Below are 22,482 nucleotides of genomic sequence, written 5' to 3' on the forward strand. Positions count from 1 at the left end.
AAGCTCTGCTAATATTTTACTTTCCCACTGGGTTAATATTTGACCCAGTGAGAACTTCCTACCAGCGCATGCGCACACACGTACATATTGTTGTCAACAGAGATGGCGCTGCGCGAAGGAGCCCTGCGTTTAAACGTGCTGGTCAGAAGCCGTCATTTTTACAAATTAACTTCACTGGGTGTTGGTGCCCGCTCGTTGACTGAGAAAGTGTCATCTAAACAAGTAAAGTCCAGTGCCCCAGAGACTGCGGCCGACCACTTAATCTACACACAAGAGCACTTTGCATTAAAGGAGTCCCTCAGAAAGGTATGCAGGACTGCTAACACCAGGAAGTTTTGAGACAACAACGAAAACACAGCATGTTTTTAGCGAAGAGACAGTTGCAACAGCAGTGTTATTCTCCCTAACATGACCCTAAAATGAGCGCGGGGGGCAGTAAAGTAAAAGTAGGTGAGAGGTCAGTGCTAGCTTGCTCCTCCGCTAAGCTGCGTTGACGTCTCCTGTCTGCTCTTCATGCCCACACAAAGGAATCAGGCGCCAGTGTTTAGGTCCAGCTTTTTAGTGCTTGTTACCGCTACATTTGAAAAGTAGTGTTATTTTATGTGTCCGCAAATAATGCATGTTTTGAAGGACAGAAGAAGAACAAGACAGAACGCCAGGTTGGCTAAGGCTACTCTGTTTACAGTGACGAACACAGCCGCCGGGGTTGTGTCAAAAGGTGATTTCCGGTGTTTCCATGTGTTTTTTTTAATGTCTAATATCTTTGCTCATGTTGGTAAATAGGTTGTAGTTAACAGGAACTACTAATAGGTTATATGTGTTATAAAGAAATAACTGTTTTTGCAATAAGCCACGTTCTTTTGCAAGAGACCGCGTTAATGTACCTACTTAGTGTTCTAGTGCAAGCAATACAGTCCTTTTTGGCCACTTGAAATATCTTTATAGAAATGTTATGTTGTACTTTTTGCAATTTCTGCTGCCCTCTTGGTCGATCTCTCTTGAAAAAAACATTTTTAATCTCAGTGAGTGCTTTTACCTGGATAAGCAAAGGATATATGAAAGTCTCTTTGCTAAAAAAATGATTGCAGCTTCTACCTTGTGACCAGAAGTTGTTCATTGTTGCACAAATTGACTTGATATCATTCACAAACGACATGTTTGACAAATTATAGGCCAACAACTCATTTTCCATAGTTTAAATACTTGCAGAAGACTTTTGGCATATACAGTAAATTACTTTTTGGCACAACACCAGCTTGTATGGATTCATGACCTACCGTGCACTCCCACATCCTGCTAATTAATGTCAGCCATGCTCTCGCCAACATGCACAGCATGTTTATATGTGTCCGTTCAGATTTGTTATATTCAAGGAGCTGTTTAAGGAAACGGAAGGTTTTCCCATATGGAAAAGATATATATAAATCTTATAAAGTTTGTATCTGTCTTGTGTGAAACTTGTATGAAAAGCATATAAGAGTGAAAACAGATATAAGATCCCTTGAAAAATTATATAATGAAACTTGTATGTTTTGGATACTTACTAAAACAATGTATGAAAGTAATGCGAAAGTGGCCACTTTCATGAGTAAATCATGTAAGCCTTATATGATTTACTCATGAAAGTGGCCACTTTCATGAGTAATCACATATAAGTTTTTACTATTTCTTTTCCGTATGGGTTGATGTGCATGTTTATTTGTTAAATGAATAATCAGAAGCTGTGGTGTGGCGTGCTCGTGTGCACATTGATAAATATAAAACAATAAAGTAGTAAGAGCACATTTAAAAGTTATTTATATAGGATATTAGAGGTGAAGTCTATGTTTTTCACCATTAGCCCTCTTTGAAGGACAGTTATGACTGTGCTCTGACTTAAGTCACATTTGGGGTCACAATGAAACCATTGTTTGAGGGGACAAGTCCCCAAATGCCTGATATCAGTTGGTTTGTTGGTGGTTTATTTTTGTGTCTAGATAAATACTGATGGTGATTGGAGTAATGAGTGGGTCATGGCCTTCACATTAAACAGGTAATCAGGCCAATGTACTTTAGCCTAAACAGACCACATTTTTGTTTGTATCAAATAAATAGTTGGCTGGGAATCAAATAGTGCGTATCACTTATCTAGGAGCCAGAGCTGGTGTTCTTCCTCTGGCTATAGAGGCTGGCTGTCAGAATTAATCATTTAAGATTGTCATTTATGCTTATTTAATCATTTGTATGCTGATAAAGTATCCTATCCTTATTAGGTCTGATAAGAGTCTGTGTGCACTTGTGTACCATGAGATGAGCGGAAGCAGTCTCGACGTTATAGTTCCATTATAGCTTTTGAAACCACACTGTTCCATTTTCTTAAAAGTTCGAGAGTTCACACCTTTAAATATGTCTTTGAGACATGACCTGTTGCAGGTCATGTCTTATAGTTTAGCAAGACGCTTACTTCTGCATACAGTTTAAGTTCATTGAAATTCGTATGTCTATGTATGGCTGGAAACACACACACACACACACACACACACACACACACACACACACACACACAATACAGACAGTGATGTTGCTTAAGAATACTTAAGAAAGTATTTGTAATTGCATATTCAAGAATGATTGCTTGCTGACAATAAAAAGTGATGTAGCCAATAGAGGTGGGAATCACCATACATCCCACGATACGATATTATCACAATACTTAACGCACGATGCGATATTATTGCAATTTTTTAAAATATTTTGCGATATTCAGATTCTGTACATAAAGGTAAACTTTATCAATATTCATTTTATCTAATATCAAAGTCTCACACTCAGTCTTTCTCTCATTTCAGTCAGTTTTATTGTTGACAAACTGAACGGTTTGTATTACAGTTTAGTCCCAATTTAACTGAATGCAACCATCTGGTACAATTATAGCTATTCTGAACTATGCAATATGAAAACTATGCAGCCCCTTCAGCAACTGAAGAATTTGAAAGTAAATTAAAACAAAATATAATTTTACATTAAATAAAAAAGTTTTAAACTTAATTAAAATAAAACATGTCTTAAATTAAAAGAAGTAAACCGTCATGTTTATTGCTGCCAAAAAACAAGTTAAACACATTTGGACAGTGAAGGAATGTCAGGATTCTTGCTCAGAAAAAGGATCAACATGCTCTGAGCACAAAAACCTTTTTTGTAACAAAATATTGATTTCTGCTGTCCCTGTATCGATACATTATTAGCAAACAAAATATCACGATACTACATAGTATCGATTTTTTCCCCCACCCCTAGTAGCCAAAGGAATCAGTTGAAGTTGGTTGAGTTCAGGTGAAGGAATCTTTTCCTCAACTTTGACTGACTAACCTCGCGAGCCACAAAGACAAAGAGCTCTGTCTTGCCTTGTTTTGTTGTGCAGTTAGTTGGTCTCGTGTTCCAGCGGGGTTTGTGCCTAGATAAACCCAACACTGGCATTTTCAGAATTATTATTGAGGTTGTTGAAAACTAACAGTCACAGCTGTGTGATGGGGGAGAATCTGTTTGTGAGTCCAGTTTTATATTTTCAGTGACAAGCCCCTGAAATATTCTCTTGTACAGAAGACCTGAACTTTGGATTGTTGATTTGATTTAGTTTGTTTCTATTTGCTAAGTTTGTCTAAAAGGCCAGGCAGAGAAGGTGAGATGGACTGTTTTGCTCTTTGCTTAAGCAAGGGTAGGTTGTAAAGACACATTAAGTGAGGGTTTTACATTTTAACTGAGATAATTTAAAGGGCCTCGGGTGTCTTGGATTCATTTTGATGCCAATACAATTATGTATTGGCCTTCCTTATCAGAGATTTCTGGGTTTTTTGTCCCTTTGTTACAGTTTGTGCTTCCTGGCATTCAAAGCTTTGGGTTTTTAAGGGCCTAAATATTAGTAGCTCCAAATGATGGTATTAAAAAAAATGATAGGAACCATTAGTAATTAGTCTGACTCATTTAGAATTTCTATTACTATAGTGACATTGGCAACAAAGTCTGAAAAAATAACAATAAGAGCTTAATTTAAGGCAAAGCTGTTGTAGTAAATAGAAGGAAGTTTATTGTCTGACTAAACCTTTTAAGGATGCCAGAAGGTCAAAAATAAAATAGTACTGGGAAAACTGGGAAGGGTTTATAAAAATTAAAAGGAAATACAGGACAATAAGTTGGAAGTGCTGGAAAGGGAACTCAAGGGGGAGCAGTTTATTAAAAGAGCCGTACTGTCTTTGTTTAGAGGTGTCAAACGGGGTTTTAGGAAATCCTTTTGTTACTGCTGAAGGTTAGACGCTCACAACGCCAATGTTTCCACAACTAATTTAATACGAGTGGGTTCGTTTACATCTTAGAATCTTGCCGGGAAATTAGTTTTCAGAATTAGAATGACTACATCTTCAGTGCCTGGAAGTTCAAGTGCTTTAACAGATAAAATTAGCAAAAAATTATAGGAAGAGACTACTCACATTGACCTGTCAGACGGGAATTTCTGACAGGTCAACAAATACAAATATTTCTGAGATATTACACAACAACAATGAAGGTGATTGGCCTGTAATGTCTTTTATTGTTTTATGTAAGAAGTAAGGCTTTTTTATTTTCTATTTTTGTCTTGTAAAATTGGTCAATTTTTACATTTATTTCCTATCTACGTGGTACTTTATATTGTAAGGTAATATTAATACAATATTAAACAGAAACACAAACAATCAGACAGCCTACTATAAGCAAGATCATGGCAAAAGTGTGGAGGAAAAACACCCTTTTAACAGGAAGAAACCCTGGCAGGCTCAGGGAGGGGCAGTGTCTGTTGAGACCTACTGGGAGAGAGATGGGACAAAAGGCACACTAATATAGGGCCTGTTTATTCAAGACCTTGTATGTAAGGAGAAAGATTTTAAATTGAATTCTGGATTTAACAGGGAGCCAATGAGAATGTCAGTATGGGAGAAATATGGTCTCTGTGATCTAATAAAAGAAGGCAAGTCCTTCATATTTGTTTAACATGTGCTCTGACAGACATATCCTGGTGAAAAAATGACTAATTTCTTAAAGTTCTACTGGAGGCCAAGGTGATGTCATCGAGAGTTAGTATCAGGTTAGTCACCATGTTTAGGATGTCTTTAGGACCCATTATAAAAACCCTTTTTTGTCTGAATTTGGAATTTGGATTTGATTTGTGTCATCTGGCTTCATATAGAGTCAAATATAGAGTGTCATCTGCATAGCAATGAACATATATTCAATGTCTTCTAATAATAATAATAAGCATTTGAAAAAAATGAAGGATAGAAATGGCATTATAATTAGCTGATACAGCTGGTTGAAGAAAAATGTTTACTTACAGTTACCTTAAAAGCCCGTGATACGTAGTCTGTTATTAATATATTTGATGTTTTGCATAGAGGATAATTTTACATTTTGCACTCTGAATATTAATTAAGCAGCAGAAAGATAGACAGATTGCTCATAGGCTTCAAGGTTTGTCACACTTAATCAAAGTAATTTGCCGGATGTATTGATAAGTTTTGAATTCATTATGATCAACAATAACAGTATTATGAAAATACAATGATTTTTTTGATATGGGCTGCATTGTATGTAGGGCTGCCACGATTAGTCGACTAGTCACGATTAGTCGACTATTAAAATCGTCGACGACTGTTTTAGTAGTTGACGCGTCGTTTGAAGCTTTGTAAGATCCCAAAAGACACAGGGATAAGTAGTAGTATTTAAGAGTGTAATAACGGACTGAAACAGAAGATGGCAGCACTGCATGTACAAGGATGCCAGCTGCCGTTAAACCCCGAAGAAGAAGAAGCTGTGTCCCAGAATTCATAGCGCGGCCCAGCGCAGTTGTCAACAATGGCGGCAGATAGTTGTTTTAATATTACTCTTATTATTCTTTCTGGGTCACAAAATAAAGTTTAGCATATTTTCAGGCGAGAATGTAGCTGTGTAAACCTCAAATATCTGCTCAGTTTATCAAGCCACATATTTTCAAAAGAGCTCTGACGTTTTCGGAGACGTCTGTTACCCACTAGCTCGATAGCTAGCCGGGGGCAAGGCTCACTAGAGCCCGTGAGAAGACCGGACTCCCGGCAAATGTTTTCAACCCACCGCCATCTTTCGCTACTCAGGTTAAACATGATATATAAGTCACTTAGATAACTTAAAAATGTTATTGTTTGGCTTTTTTTTAGTATTTTATTTGTACCTGAGTAAATCGGTTTGGCTGAGATTAAAGTTATATTTTTTACACAGCTGAATAAACGTCAAGCAGACAGCTGATTATCAGAAGTGTGAGATGCTCGAGAATATACTCCGGTGTCCCGTTATATTTTAGATAGCAAGGAGCAGACGGCTGAGTTTATTAAACTTCACCGAAACAATCTGCAGATGTCATTAAAATTTAATAAACTATCATCTTGTCTTTATTTTTAGTTAGCACATACCTTAAACACTTCAAGCTGTAAGCTAATGATGGTTATATAAGAGCAGATGCATGCTGGTGCAATAATCTATACGTTTTATGTCCAATGGATGCATGATCTGATTAGTCGACTAATCGCAAAAATAATTGGTGACTAGTCGACTATCAAAAAAATCGTTTGTGGCAGCCCCAATTGTATGACATTCAATTATGATGTATGTCAAGGCGCAAGAAGAAAAAATACCCCTTCAGAAGGTCAAAAGCAAGAATGAGTCATCTGTTATTATTATTTTTGTTCCCATTTAATAATGAGTCAGGGATTTTCATGCACCTTCACCTCGTTTTTTTTTAAAACTTCCATTGACTTTAGACTCTTTCAAGACTTTTTCTCCAAATTGGACATTTAGTAAGACTTTTTGTTGCAATGTTTGTGACCTGACCTAACTACATGTCAGGTCAGTGATGTGAAATTCTTCTGTTATGTTGCAAAGGGACTACACAATAACCTTCGTAAGAATTGGGTTGCTCCCAGATGACATTTATGTTTCCCTTTCCAGCGACAAATGGACACTCCCTTTCCCTCCGCAGGTTCTGAACGTTAAAAAGAACTAGTGCTTCCTTTTTTTAAATGTTGGTTCTTGTGTTGAAAAGTTCTGTAAGTGAGCCTTTTTTAAAAGAGTACAGCCCAGGTATGCGCACTGTATCAGTGTCAAAGGTATCGTCTGTTTTCTGTTCTGTACGGTGAAATGATGATGGTCGTGTTTTCTTTATTTCTCACCCAGAATGTTGCTTTTGGCTTGTTCAGTAGTTGGCAGGTTTGGGTTTGGGTGTTTTGGCAGCTGAGAATGACCGTGTGCGTGACTTTTTCCAATCCTGAAAAAAACAACAACTTCTGAACGCTTTAATACTGAACATTTAATCAAAGAAACACAAAGAAATAATCCAATAGTTTTGACTTCTCAGAGCTCAGTTTTATTGGCCGAGACTTGAATCTAATTATTCCCATTTCTACCTAATATGTCTTTTTTTTTAATCATTACTTTTTATTGGCTTTTTCCACCATACAGTACATAGCAGAGAAACAGTGAAGGAGCAAATAGTCATGGCTCTGTTGAAAACATGGCCCATTAAAGAAAGCTTATTAACAAATAGCAAGTGAAGATGCCTCAGTGGATTTTTAGAAACATTAAAAAATGGACGGGTACAGTTACACCACATAAGTTTTTATTTTCTGTGTTTACGTGTTAATTGATTCGCTTGCCTGGCAGCACTTGATGCTGAGGTTATTTTGCAGAAGATGTTGATGTTCTGTTAGACCTGCTGTGTGAGGGAGAATTGTTTTAGAAACTGACAAACATGGTACCAGATGAACTGTAACCCACACTATGGATGTAGCTATTCTCTGGGAAGTATTTGAGTTCATTGGTGCTTCACCATCTGGGGACCACTTCCAGGTGCTTGAAATGAATCATGGCACCAGAGTTCAATGATTTCACAGTCTGCTTGAAAAACTAGGGTGCAACCTGGTCTATACTCACTACAGACACTTTGATGACTCAGAAAACACTGTTAGAGGACACTGCAGCTTTCATTTGGATTCAGGAGACAAAAGCAAAAGCTGCTCTCAGTGTTGATGGATATTATGTAAATTTGAGTTTCAAGATGACCACAAAACATTTGTTCTTCGCATATAAATCATTATTTAGTTAAGTTTAGTTTAAAAAAATAGCATGAAGCTAGGCTCACTTTTGTGTGTGTGTATGTATGTATATATATGATATGTTAGCATGTACCTCAACAAGTCATCATTTTACCTCTTAGATTATGAAAGTTGTCCCTTGACCACAGATGCAAGCTTTACAGCTTTTTCGTTCCACTCTAGAATCATAAAACATGCCACAGTCATCCTTCATTTTGAGGCAGCTGTATCCCGGGCTTTGTGGCTGAGTACATGGAGTGGCTGCTAACCCAAAAAGAATGCCATTGGTATGGGTTTCAGCACTGAGATTTAGTTTTGCATGCTGATCTAAATATTACTTTGGAGGTTTTTCCTGCAGTGCCAAGAACAAAATGATGGGGGAGAACACTGAGTCATTAAAATATTGGCATTCAGTGCATACTAAAGATCTGCACAATATTAGCTTCCAGCTGCATCAGTACAAAAGTGCTCAGCATAAGCCCTCAAAACGCAAGCGTGCACTGATAGCATATACATGTTGAGAATAGCATGCCTTTCATGCTGTCGCCATATTCATCATGATTGTGGGCCAACCATATAATACTTTTTCTATTCATTGATATGTGATACCTTCTGTTTCTGTCTGCTTGAAGTAGGTTACGTAGATTTTAGAATATATGTGCACTACACAGCAGGAAGCCGACTATATATAAAAATCATTTTAAGTGCTTTCCCACTCTCATGTCCTTTAGGTCTTATGACACAGGAGACAAAAGAGCAGGGCTGTCAGCTGTTGTTAGAATCACATGATGGTTACAACAACAAGGAAGAAATGAATGCAAAACAAAACAAATGCTTAAAATTCAAAGAAACAGATATAAAGATTTCATGTGCACCGTAAAGTAGAAGTACAGATACAACATCATACCTCTCTTCTGTGGTGTTTGTGCCATAGCTCATCGACCAGGAGATCAACCCTTACGTCGATCAATGGGAAGCAGAAGGGAAGTTTCCAGCCCACAAGCTCTTCAAGATCTTAGGAAATGCAGGATTTCTAGGAGTCAACAAACCAGTTGGTAAGACACCTAATATTATCTTTCGGGTAATGCAGTAAACCCTTCTAATATCAGTTTCTAGGATAGTGTCCAGTCCTCACTCGTGTTTTTTGTGAGGTTTGGCATGGAATGGCACATGAGTGAAATGAAACCATCTGCATTGTTGTTAGATCTCTTAGAGACTTGCAGTGTATTCTGGGATGGGTTCCAACACCTGTGATTTTGATAAACGACGAGTTTAATTATCTGGTGGGGTTCATGCATTGTTAGGAGGAGAGGGATAAGGAAAGGCTTTGTTTCATCAAAAGCCTCAGAAGCCTTTATTTTGGAGAAAGCTTGTTTTCTACGGCGAGATCTAAGCTATAATAGCCGTCGCACGAAGGTGCCAAATTTAGTGCAGCATTTTGCTTTTTTGTTGTGTCTTACACACGAGGGTATTTTTAGGAAATGAATAATAATAAAAAGATGAAAGAATGACTTTCTCTAAGCACGCAAAGTGCTAAAAAAAACAAACTGGCGTGGTTTTTACTTGCTTCCTATTTTCTTTATATTGACCTTAAAAGTATAAAGGCAATCGGTGCTCGGCTTATGTTTGCAATATGTGTATTTATTACACAAGAATGACTTTGGCAGTATTAGAGGGCATGTCGCGACGCAGACTTTTGTCCATTTATATTTCTTGCTCTTTCCCGTTGGTAATCCATGCAGACGTGAAGACTGATTAATCATCCAGGCCTCAGTCTACATGATAAATGCTGCTTGGTCAAGCTGTTTATCTTGCCATTGCAAAAACCCCATGATGAATTTGTAACATAGCTAACATTATCCCACAGCGCACTCCAAACCGAGGAATCCTCCGCCGTCTGCCCATTTTGACCATTTCTGCTTCAGCAAACATGCAGCACATCTCTTTCACAGCTGAATTCATGGTCCGTTTGCTTTTCTCTGCTTCTGACAGCCATTCATTATGAGTCGGGCTTACAAACGTTCCCACTGTGATGATGGGTGCTGGTGTCACAGCAGCATCCCACTACAGCTGTCTGAAACTGACTATCCTTTTTTCCAGATGTATATCCAGCTGGGTCGTCGCTGAGATGGTGGGAGGCAGTGAGAAATTTACAGTACAGGACCACGAAATGTGTGCGGTTCTATGTGTAATCCATTATGAATATGAAGCGAGACTTATGGGAAGTGTTTGATAATCAAAAGCAGATGTTTTATGTCTAGTGTATTGCATTACTCCCACAGTATAAGGTCAGTTTCTCTAAATTAATTAGCCACGTCTGGTCTTTTTTGGCATATTCGAGATCTCGTTCGTTTTCTGACATTTGACGGCGAATAGAAGAAAAGCATGTGAGCAACATTGTTGGACAGTGAGACGTTTGCACCACAAGCCTGTAGGTCAGAGAGAAGGGAGGGTGAGGGAATTAAAATGTGCTGACTACACAAGCATTAAGCATTAGTTGACAAGATTAGAGCGGAGAATCCTCGCAGTGAGAAGACACACTGTATGATCAGGTTGTAGATTAACTGCAATCACGTATGGTGCAAGAAACATGCTTAAGAGATGCCATTTGAAACTACAGCGTCAGCAACAGTCATTAAATGACAGTTGTTAAGGGCATCAAACTGGCATGGTCGAAAATGTATTCTTGCTGTGCAGCATATAGTTGGAGTGGTGCTAACATCAATATTGCTTTCTCCTGCAATAAAGAGAAAAGGATACTCCTGCCCAGTTTGTCTTACCACAGTGACTGCTTCATGACTCCTCGAGGTGCTGCAGAGAGTTAATTAAATTCAGAAATGATTAAAACTGAAAAAGCATGCTTAACTACGCACACTGTCACCACAACGCAGTGATTTTCTGCTTTTGTGTCATGTAAGGGGTATTAGCTCCTCATTTGCACAGACATCATGACGTATCATATAATTGTTTTCAGTCTGTGGAGTGTGCATCTCTTTAAAATCCCCCAGGAAACATGGCTGACATCTGTTTTCTGCACAAACAATGCATTTTACACCTTTACTCATTCATCTTGCTGAATATCTTTTAATAATAACGGAAAAAAGATCAACGATTCCACTCTGTGAAAATGCATGCTGTCAGAAAAACTACAATAAGCTGTTTATGTGTACCGCACTGCCGACTAATGAAGCAGACTCTCACACAGTTCTGTATTGTGTTAATTGATTCTGACGCTTGGATTACAGGAATGGGAAAAAGGGATTTAGGAGTCTGTTTAATTTAGATGTTATTCATCAAGTGAAAGAGAGACGTGTTTGCCCTTGATGAGAAAAGCGCTTAAGCTAAATACAGTGCAATACAACTCTTCAGAAGTACATAGCAAAGAGTCAGTCATTGCAAAAACATATATTTGTAGTAAAAATGTGAAAGTGTGTTGCGATCGGGCAGCTTGTTCCTCAATGCACGGGAACAAAACTCTGCACAGCAAACAACTGAAAGGTATCTTATGCGTAGTAAATATAAAGCAGTCACTAAAAGATTTGCATGAACTGTTGAAATGTTGTGACACCATTTTCGTTAGTTTTCCGCAGTTGGTGTTGACATTACAAACTGTAGGTTTTAAAGGGCTGTGCAGGAAAATGTCAAATCACTCTAACAGGAAGCCTAAAATAGGAATTAAAGAATATTATTTAAATGCAGTAGTGACAGTGGTAGCTTAACATTTAAGAAGCATTACACACTGTTGACTAAATAGATCTAAGGCAGGGCTTGAATCTCATATTCTCAGTTTTTTTAAAAATAGGAATCAATAAAAGCCATAAAGAAAATCCCCCCGTGTGCAGTCAGAAGACTTACTTTCTGCTCTTTCTCCCTGCACAAGGAAAGACATTTTAACCTTTCAAAACACGAGAACAAAAGTTTTCCCAAGGCAGCCACGTTGAGGAAGAAGAAGAGGATGACCCTTGGCTCACTGACTATTTTCCTTTTCCCTGACAGAGAGGTATCTGCTGACCGTACAGTGGAAATGGCCTTGTGTCCTGCCTGACAGATAGAACCTGGCAGCCCGCGCGTTTTCCCCTTCCACTGAGTGTTTTTCGTGCAGGATTTGAAAGGAGTAACCTTTCGGTGAGACTCGTATGTCCAGGGTGTTACTTTTCTCTCACTTTTTCTCTTCGCCTATACTTTGATGAATACCTTACAGAAGGTTTTTCTGTCCAGAAACATTAGCATAGTGGTTTTAATATGACGTGACACTGTAATGAGGACGATAATGATGCACGCGTTCGCGACTCGACAAAGCAGCACAGTGGCACCTGTGTCCATTGTAATAGTTATTACAGGACAGTATTGCAGAAGGGCTTATGATGGTGATTCATCTTTCCTATCCAGGGACAAGTGACCTGTTTTATTATCGGGTTCCTCATATCAATATTAAGTTCAGAGAAATAAAAGAAATAACAGTGTGTTACACCCATCATCGCTGCAGTGTCTCTGTGCTGCACCTTCAATCCCCAGATTCTTCATCCTTGTGTTTCTCCTTCACGTGGCGCTCCACCCTATGGGAGCCTATAGCGAGGAACATCTGCTTCCCTGAGCAGACATATGTGTATGGGTTTGACATTTGTGACAGGATTTTGCTTTGTTTTTCTTCTGCTTGCTTGTTCAACCAGACAGCCTGCTGTTTTGTTTAAAGTGGGATAAACCTCGGTGCTTCCCTTCGTTCACATTAACCGCTGCAGGGTTTCCAGGGCTCAGGGACTTATCTCTGCACAGCTGCACCTGTTTCCTCTTATTTTTGGCTCCCCCACTCCCTTGTTTGCTTGTCCCTATATATTTTCCCTTTTCTCTGTCCCAATTTATTTGACTCTTTCTGTTATTCGCTGTCCGTCTTCGACGTTCTGACAGACTGCGCTTTCCATTATTCCCCAACTAGTCTGGCAGGTGATATGAAACCACTTTTCTTGAGTTGCCAGCCTCTGTGTGGTAAATTCACTCATAATTATTCATTGTCAGTCAGTGCTGGTATCCATCATTCAGCGGCTGCTGTGCTGTATTTAGTAATGAGAAAACAGCATCGAACATTCACGAATGCTTAGTCTTCTTACATTTGACTGTCTGGTCATTATCATCAGGACATTTGTCCTAAACGAATAACTGTCAGGTTAAATCTGCTTGACCAGCATGATAATTGAGGGATTTTTTTAATTATTTATATATATTTTTGTACTGCAGAATGACAGTTTATCTTCATTGTGTTTTTTCTTTTGACAGGATTTGTTTGCCAAACCAAGCTGAGAGAAAATTCATTATAAATGCGGGTACATCAGCTTCCTGCTTCCATGAGTAACAGATAGAAATTGGTCCTTTCGCATTAAATATGTAATATAACACCAGGTGCTTCATTTTAATTGAGGATAAAAGGCAAAATAAAGATAAGGGATGGGTCTTGGTGAGGACAACTGACATAAATGTGTGTTTTAAACACGTTTATTATACAGCATTCAGCTCGATTACAGACCTTTGCTCTTTGGAAGTATCCCCACTGCCACAATGGAAGAAAATAGACATCAGTTTTTGGTTTCTTTACTTCTTTTTTGCAAATGGGTTGTTGAAGAGATCAAGATCTGATTAGAGATGGTAGTAGAACACATGAGCTACTGATCCCCCAGCAGTGCTTTTTACACATAATTACAGATAACACCGTTAATCATAACACCCTTTAATTAATCTGAGTGCATGCTCCAGTGCCAACAGATCACAATGTTATGTATGTATACCGGCGTATATTGCGCGTGCATGTGTGAGCGTGGTGATTTTAGAGATAGAGGATAGATGGAAGTGACACAGGAAAGGATTTGTAAGCCATTCTTTCTGCCTCTTTGTGCTTCGCAGTAAGGATCCACATTTGTTTTTCTTAAGTTTAAATGACTAAAATAGTGATACTCATGAATACACACAATGCGCTGAAGCGTTAAATGTGTTTTGTCTTGTGCAGAGTATGGAGGCTTGGGCCTCGACTTCAGCTTCAGTGCAGCAGTGGCAGAGGAGCTGGGCAACATCCGCTGTGGAGGAATCCCCATGGCCATCGGGGTACAAACTGACATGACGACTCCGGCACTGGCCAGGTACAAGCCTGCAAACCTAGCGTCACATTCTCTGAATCCATTCTTACAACGAACGTTGGTGCTTTGCTTGCTTTTGTAACTAATTCCCTGCAGTGGGGAGGATGGTCACACGGGAACAGAGAAAATAAAACTCCTGTCAAAACTGTGGATAATATCGTAGTAACTTTTTGTCAATAATCTTTAGATCAAAGATAGAAAACACTTAGATTTATGGAAAAGTACATGAACTGTGTGAACGGCATTATTTTTTTTGATTTCTTTTAGTCAATCGTTCCTTCTTTTATGTAACATGTAAAACAGTTTTCTTATATTTTTACTATTATTAAACTAGTAAATACCTCTAGTGAGCAGCCATTGATCAGAGTTACACTCCCTAAGCTGTATGTTAATTAATATGCTTGGTAATACTTTGTTTTGCCCATTTGGTGTGAAGCAAACTGTTACCAAGCATACAGGACCTTGGCTTGTTACGTGATATCCCTTTACTTTAACTCTTGGTGACACAAGACAAAAATTCAGTGAAACAGACAGTCAGAGTCTTGGGAGCTTAATTAGAGGATCTACTCTCGCCTGCGATGAGGTTTAAGTAGTATAAAAGAGCTGCAGATGAGTGGGAGTGATACCGTGTGAGCTCACTCCCACTGGAGCTGTAATTGCCTCAAACATGGCAGTGTTTTTTTTTAAAGCACACGATCTGCCACAGTTACACGAGTTTGACGAAACTCTCATTTGACACTGTCCTAAAAATACTGGTAGAAAATAAAACAACAGATGGAAAAACAAAGAGACGGCGTCACATAGTCATTGTGTGTTTGTGTTTGCAGGTTTGGTTCGGACGAGCTTAAGAAGGAGTTCCTCCTTCCCTCCATCAGTGGGGACAAAGTGGCCTGCCTTGGAGTGAGTGAGGTTGGAGCTGGCTCTGATGTTTCGAGTGCGTTTAATATTATATCTTCTTCTTCTCCAGTATCTTTAATTTCCACTAAGGGTTCATGTCTAGTCTTTTAATCTGAGGTTTCCATTTAAACCCCAGTTTTCTGAACACTCAACCACTTTTCAGGTATCAAGACCAAGGCAGTGAGGAAAGGTGATGAGTATGTGATCAATGGGGGAAAGATGTGGACCACCAACGGTACCCAGGCTGACTGGATGTGTCTCCTCGCCAACACCAGTGACGGGCCCCCACATAAGAACAAATCACTCATATGTCTACCCATGAACTTGCCAGGTAGGGTTAGTCGATTTGTTTTAGTTGGCAAAAGACATTTTCTGCAGAAATCCACTATCTGTGATTCATTTCCAAGTTCACGATTGCGCCTGTTTTTGGAAAGCACATAGATTGTTTAATTTTGCGCCCTAAAACAACTTATTATATTGTATTGCATGTTGACGTTCTTTCTGTTTCCTGTCTGTTCCACCGTAGGAGTGCACATCGCCCGAAAGATTGATAAACTGGGTATGTGGTCATCTGACACAGCCGAAGTGTTTTTCGATGACGTTCACGTGCCCTGTAAGAATGTTATCGGCCAAGAAGGCATGGGCTTTACCTATCAGATGCTTCAGTTCCAGGAAGAGAGGCTTTGGGCAGTGGCCAATAGTAAGTGGACTTTACTCAGTGAAGCTTATCTTACTTATTACTCCAAGGATATGATGTCATCTAAAGTTTACTTTCACCCATTCTCCCCCACATCAGCCTCCTACGGATTTTACTGGAAGTTTGCGCAGTTTATGCTCTATTTCAGTTTCACGTTTAGTTTTCAGATAAATGAGGAGCTCAGGACACATAGTTCTAGTAATTTGTAAAGCAGTTGTTTGCTTTTGATTTGAATCAATGTTGCCTTGGGCAGAATGCGTAAGAAACTATTTGTGCTGTTTTTACTGGATCTGATGCTCATGTTAGCCTGTCTGGCTTGGTTGATCCAAACCAGAGTGTCTTCAGCAAAGGTAGATAACACATTTTAGCGGAGGTGTTAAAAATAATCCCGTGTCACCTCCAGTCTTGACCACTATGGACAACGTCATTCAGGAGACCATCCAGTACACACGGCAGAGGAAGATCTTCAAGCATCCCGTCCTTCATCACCAGGCAGTTCACTTCAGGTTGGCTGAGCTGCAGACAGAGGTCGAGCTGCTCCGCTCTCTCCTCTACCGTGCTACAGGTAGTTTCACTTAATAGACAACATAAAGCTACATGCTAATATTAGCTCAGTAATGTAGGCACCTGGGTGACTTTTAATTAGTCCTAAGTTCAGAGCAGTAGGATATATGGAAGACACAGGAAATGTGATAGCTGTATGTTTGCATTACTAATAAGAAAACCTTGGACTAGTGTACCACAATGACATTTTATTATTATTTTATTTTAGAAACTGCACTCTGAAAGCATAAAGTACTGTGCAAAGGAGCTTTATTATGTTTGGCTTCAAGCAGCCAACTCCAAGAGTGAGTGAATCCCCATGGATGTCCACTGGAAAATGATCAGCTTACCAGCAGGAAAGAATATGATTAATGGCATTTTCTATAGAAGTGCTTAAACGATATGATATATAATAATATACCATTAAAGGTATCACAGTATTATTAAAGATTTTAATAAATGTAAGCACAGATATGATGTGACGTTTTCCTATTCATTTGCGTTTTAGCTTAATTTTGCATTCTGTTTATTAACGTGCTTATTTCCAATTTTAATATGCTAAGTAGTATTTTCTGTTTTGTATTTTCTTAACTGATTTTTTTAAATGTTTCTTTATGCATTTCTGAAAGACAAGTACGTGATGTCACAGTCAGATCCTGCCATCTTTTTTTTATGAAAGAAAGCTACTTTCATCTGCTCCCTACAAGGGCTCACCACAGAACCCAGAGCTCCACATACTTGATTTGGCAGGTTTTTACCCCGGATGTCCTTTGTGATGCAACCCCCCGAGAGATTTGTGCCTCCGCCTTGGAACGAACCAGACAAACCCAATTCCAAAAAAGTTTCTCAACTTTTTTTGGAATTGTGTTTGTATAATAGCAGGTTGAGAGTGCATGAAGCTTAGTGGACAGCAGTGGCTGCATTCTGGCACGTGCCCAGCTCTGCCAGAATGCAGTCCAAGTGCTTCACATGGCCATCTTTATAATACGAATGCATGTCTGCATCCGTGGGGTCGCTGTCCAAGCTCTTGTGATTTGTCTCTCAGTTTAAAACCCCCTCAGTGGCCAGTAGCTTTGGGTGAATTCATCAGACTGGGAACAGTTCAAGTCAAAATTTGCTTGCCCAGAAAGCAGAGCTCCCTGCGACTGTTTGGTGCAGGTGTTTAAGCGCACACACAGACACACAAATCCTTTTTTTTTAGACGCTGAAACAGGAGAAATCATGCGACTCACACATGTTCCTCTAGAGGGTTCCTACAATAGAGGCACTGATCAGTTGCACTGGGAAAAGGCCTGAATGGGGCAAAACATTGAATCAGAGCCAGACGCATCTGAAACTGAAACACATTTGTTTTATTGTCTGTTTTCCTCTTTTCATTCTGTCCACCTGGACATTTTTTACACTCTTCCCGGCTCATGGCTATCCTTTGTTTTCCCTCTGCAGCGCTGTATATTAAAGGCAACGATGTCACCAAGCTGGCATCCATGGCCAAATTAAAGGGGGGACGCCTTGCCAGAGAAGTGGGCGACAGCTGTCTCCAGTACTGGGGAGGGATGGGCTACACCAGTGATGTGCTAGTCAGCCGATTTTACAGGTAAGATGAAATGAGGCATGAGACACGCTCACTCTAACGTAACTAATCTGGATTTCCTTATTGTCATATCTGAAAATGATAAAAATGCAACGTAACCAGGTAGCCACAAGTTACTACTCTCTGCAAAACAGAAAAAAAATATTATATCTAACCCAAACCCATGACTCAGCAGCTACTGTATGCACTTTGTTAGGATATATTATTTCTATGGCACCAGCATTCAGTTTTGTTGCAGGTCTTTAATTAAGCCTTCTGATTAATGTATATTATTGTTTATTGTTTAAATATAATAGTTAATGTATATCATTTATGATTTAATGTGATTTCTTAATAATTAATGTTAAAATTGCAAACATGATTGGCTTCACTTTATTAATAATGCTTGAAAATTCTCGATGCATGCTCAATCATCCAGGTAAGGACATCCCAAAAATGATATTAAATCATTATGCAAATGTTCTGTTTATAAGGTCGGGGAAACCTGCAGTCAGCGGAGACTGAAGAAGTCCCTTGAATGAGTCACGAAACATTTCTCCCACTGAAAACGCTACAACCAGATGAACAGAAGCAACTTTTACGGAATGTTTGAAAACTTCTGAGGCCCCGTTCAGTTATTTAGTGCTTAATCAAGTAACACTTAGTTTCAGATTCCTAAGTCTTTGTTTTGCACGATGCTGACATCTAGTGACAGGGCAAATAATGCAACCGGATTGTGTAACCAAAAGTGACTGAACTTTGGGTCATTTAAATGACTTACATGCAGCTTCCTGTTTGTAATTGTGACAGAAAAAAACAAACAAGAAATTTTCCTTCTCTGCAGGGATTCCAGGTTAATGTCAATTGGTGCAGGAGCTGATGAGGTAATGCTGGGAATCATCTGCAAGTACATGGACACACTACCTGGCAAGTGATGTAATCAACGCTAACCCCAGTGGGAAAATCACTTCTGATTTGTGCACTTTGATCACTTACTCAGATGAGGAGATTTTGCCTTTTTAACAATACTGTATGTGGTCATAAAGACATCCTCATACGGTCAATCACACAGAATAATGAAGCCCCCCCCCCCCTTCCTTGTCTGTACACACGTGCAACAATGCAGTTTTGGTTGTATGTAATTTGTTACTTATGTAATTATTGTTTAGAATTAAGAAAAATAATGTTCTTTAATAAAAATTGTTTTATGTTTGAGATTTTCGCACTGAAGACATTTCAGCACATCCAACAGCATGAAGTTACACCAGCTAATCCAGAGCATAAAATTTGTTTATTTACATTAATATTTTTACAATAAAGATGAAACAATGACGTACACTACTGTCGCACGTGTGGTCGTCTTATGACAATAGAATGTCATAATCTAGCGCATACACTAGATTATGCAGATCATTCTATAACTTGTTCAAGTTGAACTCAGCTGATTGCTGAGGATTACAGTTCTCGACACTGCCGTATCGTCTACAGTCATAAATCATGCTCTTCTCAATCCAGGTTAACTGGTCAGATATTAAGTATAAACACCGTAAATACTGATATTGTCTGCTTCATCTATGCATACAGTATGCACTACATTTCCTGTGATTATTGATTTTCTCAGACATTGTCCTAAACCACTTATACTTTTTAGTACTCCTTTAAAAAGCATTGGTAGGCCTTTCTACACTTTTTCTCGAGTCATTGTTTGAAAGCCTGACACTGTGGCACATATTAAAGTGTAATGACTTTAAAAAAAACAAAAAAAAAAAACCACATCCCTGCCTTTTCTCTTTATTATCCTGGTCTGGTTCAGATGTGTCATTGAAGCACAAACTGGAAGAGCAAAGTCCAATAAGATCCTCCTATCACCTCAACCTGATAAACCAGTACAGGACAAAGAAGACGAAAAAGCAGAAGAGCAGCATGTAGCACAGCAGTTTGGTCTGACTGCCCCGGGACAGCTTCTTGACTCTGCCGATGGTGGCACCAAGCAGGCCGCCCGTGGAGTCAAAGTCTGTGTCCTAAAGTGAGATGCAGAGAAGAAAAGTGGTAAATAGACTGATTCTTATATAGCACCTTTCTACTCTTGAGTATTCAACGCCAGGTAGGGTTAGTCGATTTGTTATCGACATTTTCTGCCATCTAACACAATATGCGAAATCCACCCATTCACACAAGCACTTTCTTCTATGATTTCAAGTGCTTACAAACCAACATTCACAAACATTCATACTCCAATGGATGGGTCAGAATGATGCATTAACTTAGGGTTAATATCTTGTCCAAGGATATTTGGCATGCTGACCAGGGGGAGCCAGGGATCAAGCCACCAACCTTCTGATTAGTAGATGACCTGCTCCACCTCCTGAGCTACAGCCACCCTGACTACATGATTACAGAAGTCCAGCGGAGAACAATATCCAAGTGCTAGGAGACATTTCTGAAGTTTACAGTGATGGTATCTGAATCATTTACTCAAATTCTTTAGTTTTGAGGGGTTTCTTAGTGACTTCTGACCAATAAGTCAAACCGAGTAGTGCGGTGCTCTGAACAGATAATTGGAGGTGAGCTTCCCTCCCTCCAAGACATCTACAGGAAGCGCTGCCTGAGGAAAGCGGGGAGGATCATCAAGGACTCCAGTCACCCCAGCCATAAACTGTTCAGACTACTTCCATCAGGAAGGAGGTTCTGCAGCATCCGGTCCCGTACCAGCAGACTGAGAGACAGCTTCTTCCACCAGGCCATCAGACTGCTGAACACGTCATAGACACCTCACCTTCACTACTGGAACTTTAACATTATGCACTCCATACTGTACAGTAATGCCACATTTTTGCACATGTCTCAACTTTGTATATTTTTATATATTTTATTTATTGTTTACTCTATTTAATTTGTAAAATATGTGTACACACACACACACACAGAAAAATATTTAGTATACACATCCAGGAATACATATACTATTATATATTGTACATATATTTATTAGTTTCAGATGTAGCCATTCTTGTATTTTGCTTGTTTACATTATTGTATTTTGCACAACTCTGTTGCTTGTGAAGCTCGCACACAAGAATTTCACTCACATGTGCTGTACCAATGTACCTGCACATGTGATGTGATAATAAAAGTGATTTGATTTGATTTGACAACATAAAACAACACATAAAGCAGAAAAAAATAGCTCCCTACCAACCTCAGACAACACTAAATGTTGCTTCTTTTTTATTTATTTTTTGCTGTAGCAGCAAGTGGTCCAGCGTACTCCAAAGTAAAACTCACCATATCGTCCAGCATTGTGTTCTGGTATTTGACTTCTGTGCCAATGTCAATGGAGAGCTGTAAAAATCAATTCATTATGATTACGTGACTTGTAAAACACAGTAATTGAAGAAATTAGGTTACATTTTGAGTACATACAGAAACCGTTGAGTCATTTATATTAAACTCTTTGCTGCAATATTTACTGACTGTTAAACATAACAAAACGCTCGTAATCAGCAGTTACTTACACTTTTTAAAGCGTTGACTTTAGCCCTGAGTCCCTCCTGTAGGTGTTCATTTTCTTCCTCGTATACACTATATCCACTAGCCACATAGTTCCCAGAGCCTCCTTCACCTGTATTAAAATACATTAAGCATTAATGAAGCGTTCATGAACAACAGAGTACTCAGAGTACCAAACAACAAACATTTGTTAACATAAGCTAGCTTTAGTTAGCAACAAATGCTACGTATGAGAAAAGAGAAGCTTTGGTTTAATTGTTTGTTTCTTACCCAGTCCGGCGCGCCTCATTTTGACCCGACCGAAGCTAACACTGTCCAATGGTTTATGTTAAAAGACAAAATAAGAAGGAAGTTCGACTTCTGATTGATCCGGTAACTGTAGCACGTCTGCTCACAACACAAACGCCACGACACCCTACGGCGGCCGACGAGGACAAATGGAGAAAAACGAGTAAAAAGGAAAACCGTATGTGAGCTTGTATATGAGCTTCAAATATAATTACTATTAAATCAGTTTCAAAAATATATATATAAATTGCTCATTATGTAATGTATGTATGCCTTGTGCAACCCTGTTACTGTCATACTGAATATCCATTCAGTTTCAATACATTACAATAATAATTAATTTAGATTAATTTATGCAACTTTCAAAATCTACCTTAACTTTTCAAGGTGTGACAAATAAATACTCAGGAAAAATAACATGTTGTTTAATAATATTTATATGTTTGTGATGTTTTTTTCTATACATTTCTTTTATGTACAGTGTTGCAAATCACTGTTAGTTGGCAGTTGAAATGGAATATAAATGTAGTAAATGTAGTGTAATTGTTAGAGTGACACTCAATCTTATAAGAAAACATTGGAAAAATACAAAATATGTCATAGAGGTCTGACCTTTATACTATACATGGTGTTAGTAAAATACAACTTGAAAGGCCCACACAAAAATAGTCTGATGTTAATTTGTCTGTGTACCCTACAGTGTGTCCACAGTGGGGTTGTCAAACT

The 22,482-nt window shown here is 38.8% G+C and overlaps 2 protein-coding genes across 2 annotated transcripts; one reads left to right on the forward strand and one right to left on the reverse strand.

Annotated features, from left to right (window-relative positions):
- Positions 1–64: 64 nt before the first annotated feature.
- Positions 65–19,173, forward strand: zgc:85777. Its single transcript, XM_004547921.3, has 9 exons — positions 65–306; positions 9,064–9,184; positions 14,125–14,254; positions 15,079–15,185; positions 15,312–15,479; positions 15,675–15,848; positions 16,249–16,410; positions 17,832–17,982; positions 18,803–19,173. Exons 1-9 carry the CDS (start codon positions 103–105, stop codon positions 18,891–18,893), a joined length of 1,308 nt encoding a protein of 435 aa, XP_004547978.1. The 5' UTR covers positions 65–102; the 3' UTR covers positions 18,894–19,173.
- A 57-nt stretch (positions 19,174–19,230) lies between these two features.
- bet1 (Bet1 golgi vesicular membrane trafficking protein) lies at positions 19,231–21,904 on the reverse strand. Its single transcript, XM_004547922.2, has 4 exons — positions 21,739–21,904; positions 21,474–21,580; positions 21,244–21,300; positions 19,231–19,979 (listed from the first exon to the last, which is right to left on the reverse strand). Exons 1-4 carry the CDS (start codon positions 21,755–21,757, stop codon positions 19,824–19,826), a joined length of 339 nt encoding a protein of 112 aa, XP_004547979.1. The 5' UTR covers positions 21,758–21,904; the 3' UTR covers positions 19,231–19,823.
- Between the last annotated feature and the right edge of the window lie 578 nt (positions 21,905–22,482).

Source organism: Maylandia zebra, linkage group LG22 (genome assembly GCF_041146795.1).
Source record: "Maylandia zebra isolate NMK-2024a linkage group LG22, Mzebra_GT3a, whole genome shotgun sequence".
Classification (NCBI taxonomy): Eukaryota; Metazoa; Chordata; class Actinopteri; order Cichliformes; family Cichlidae; genus Maylandia; species Maylandia zebra.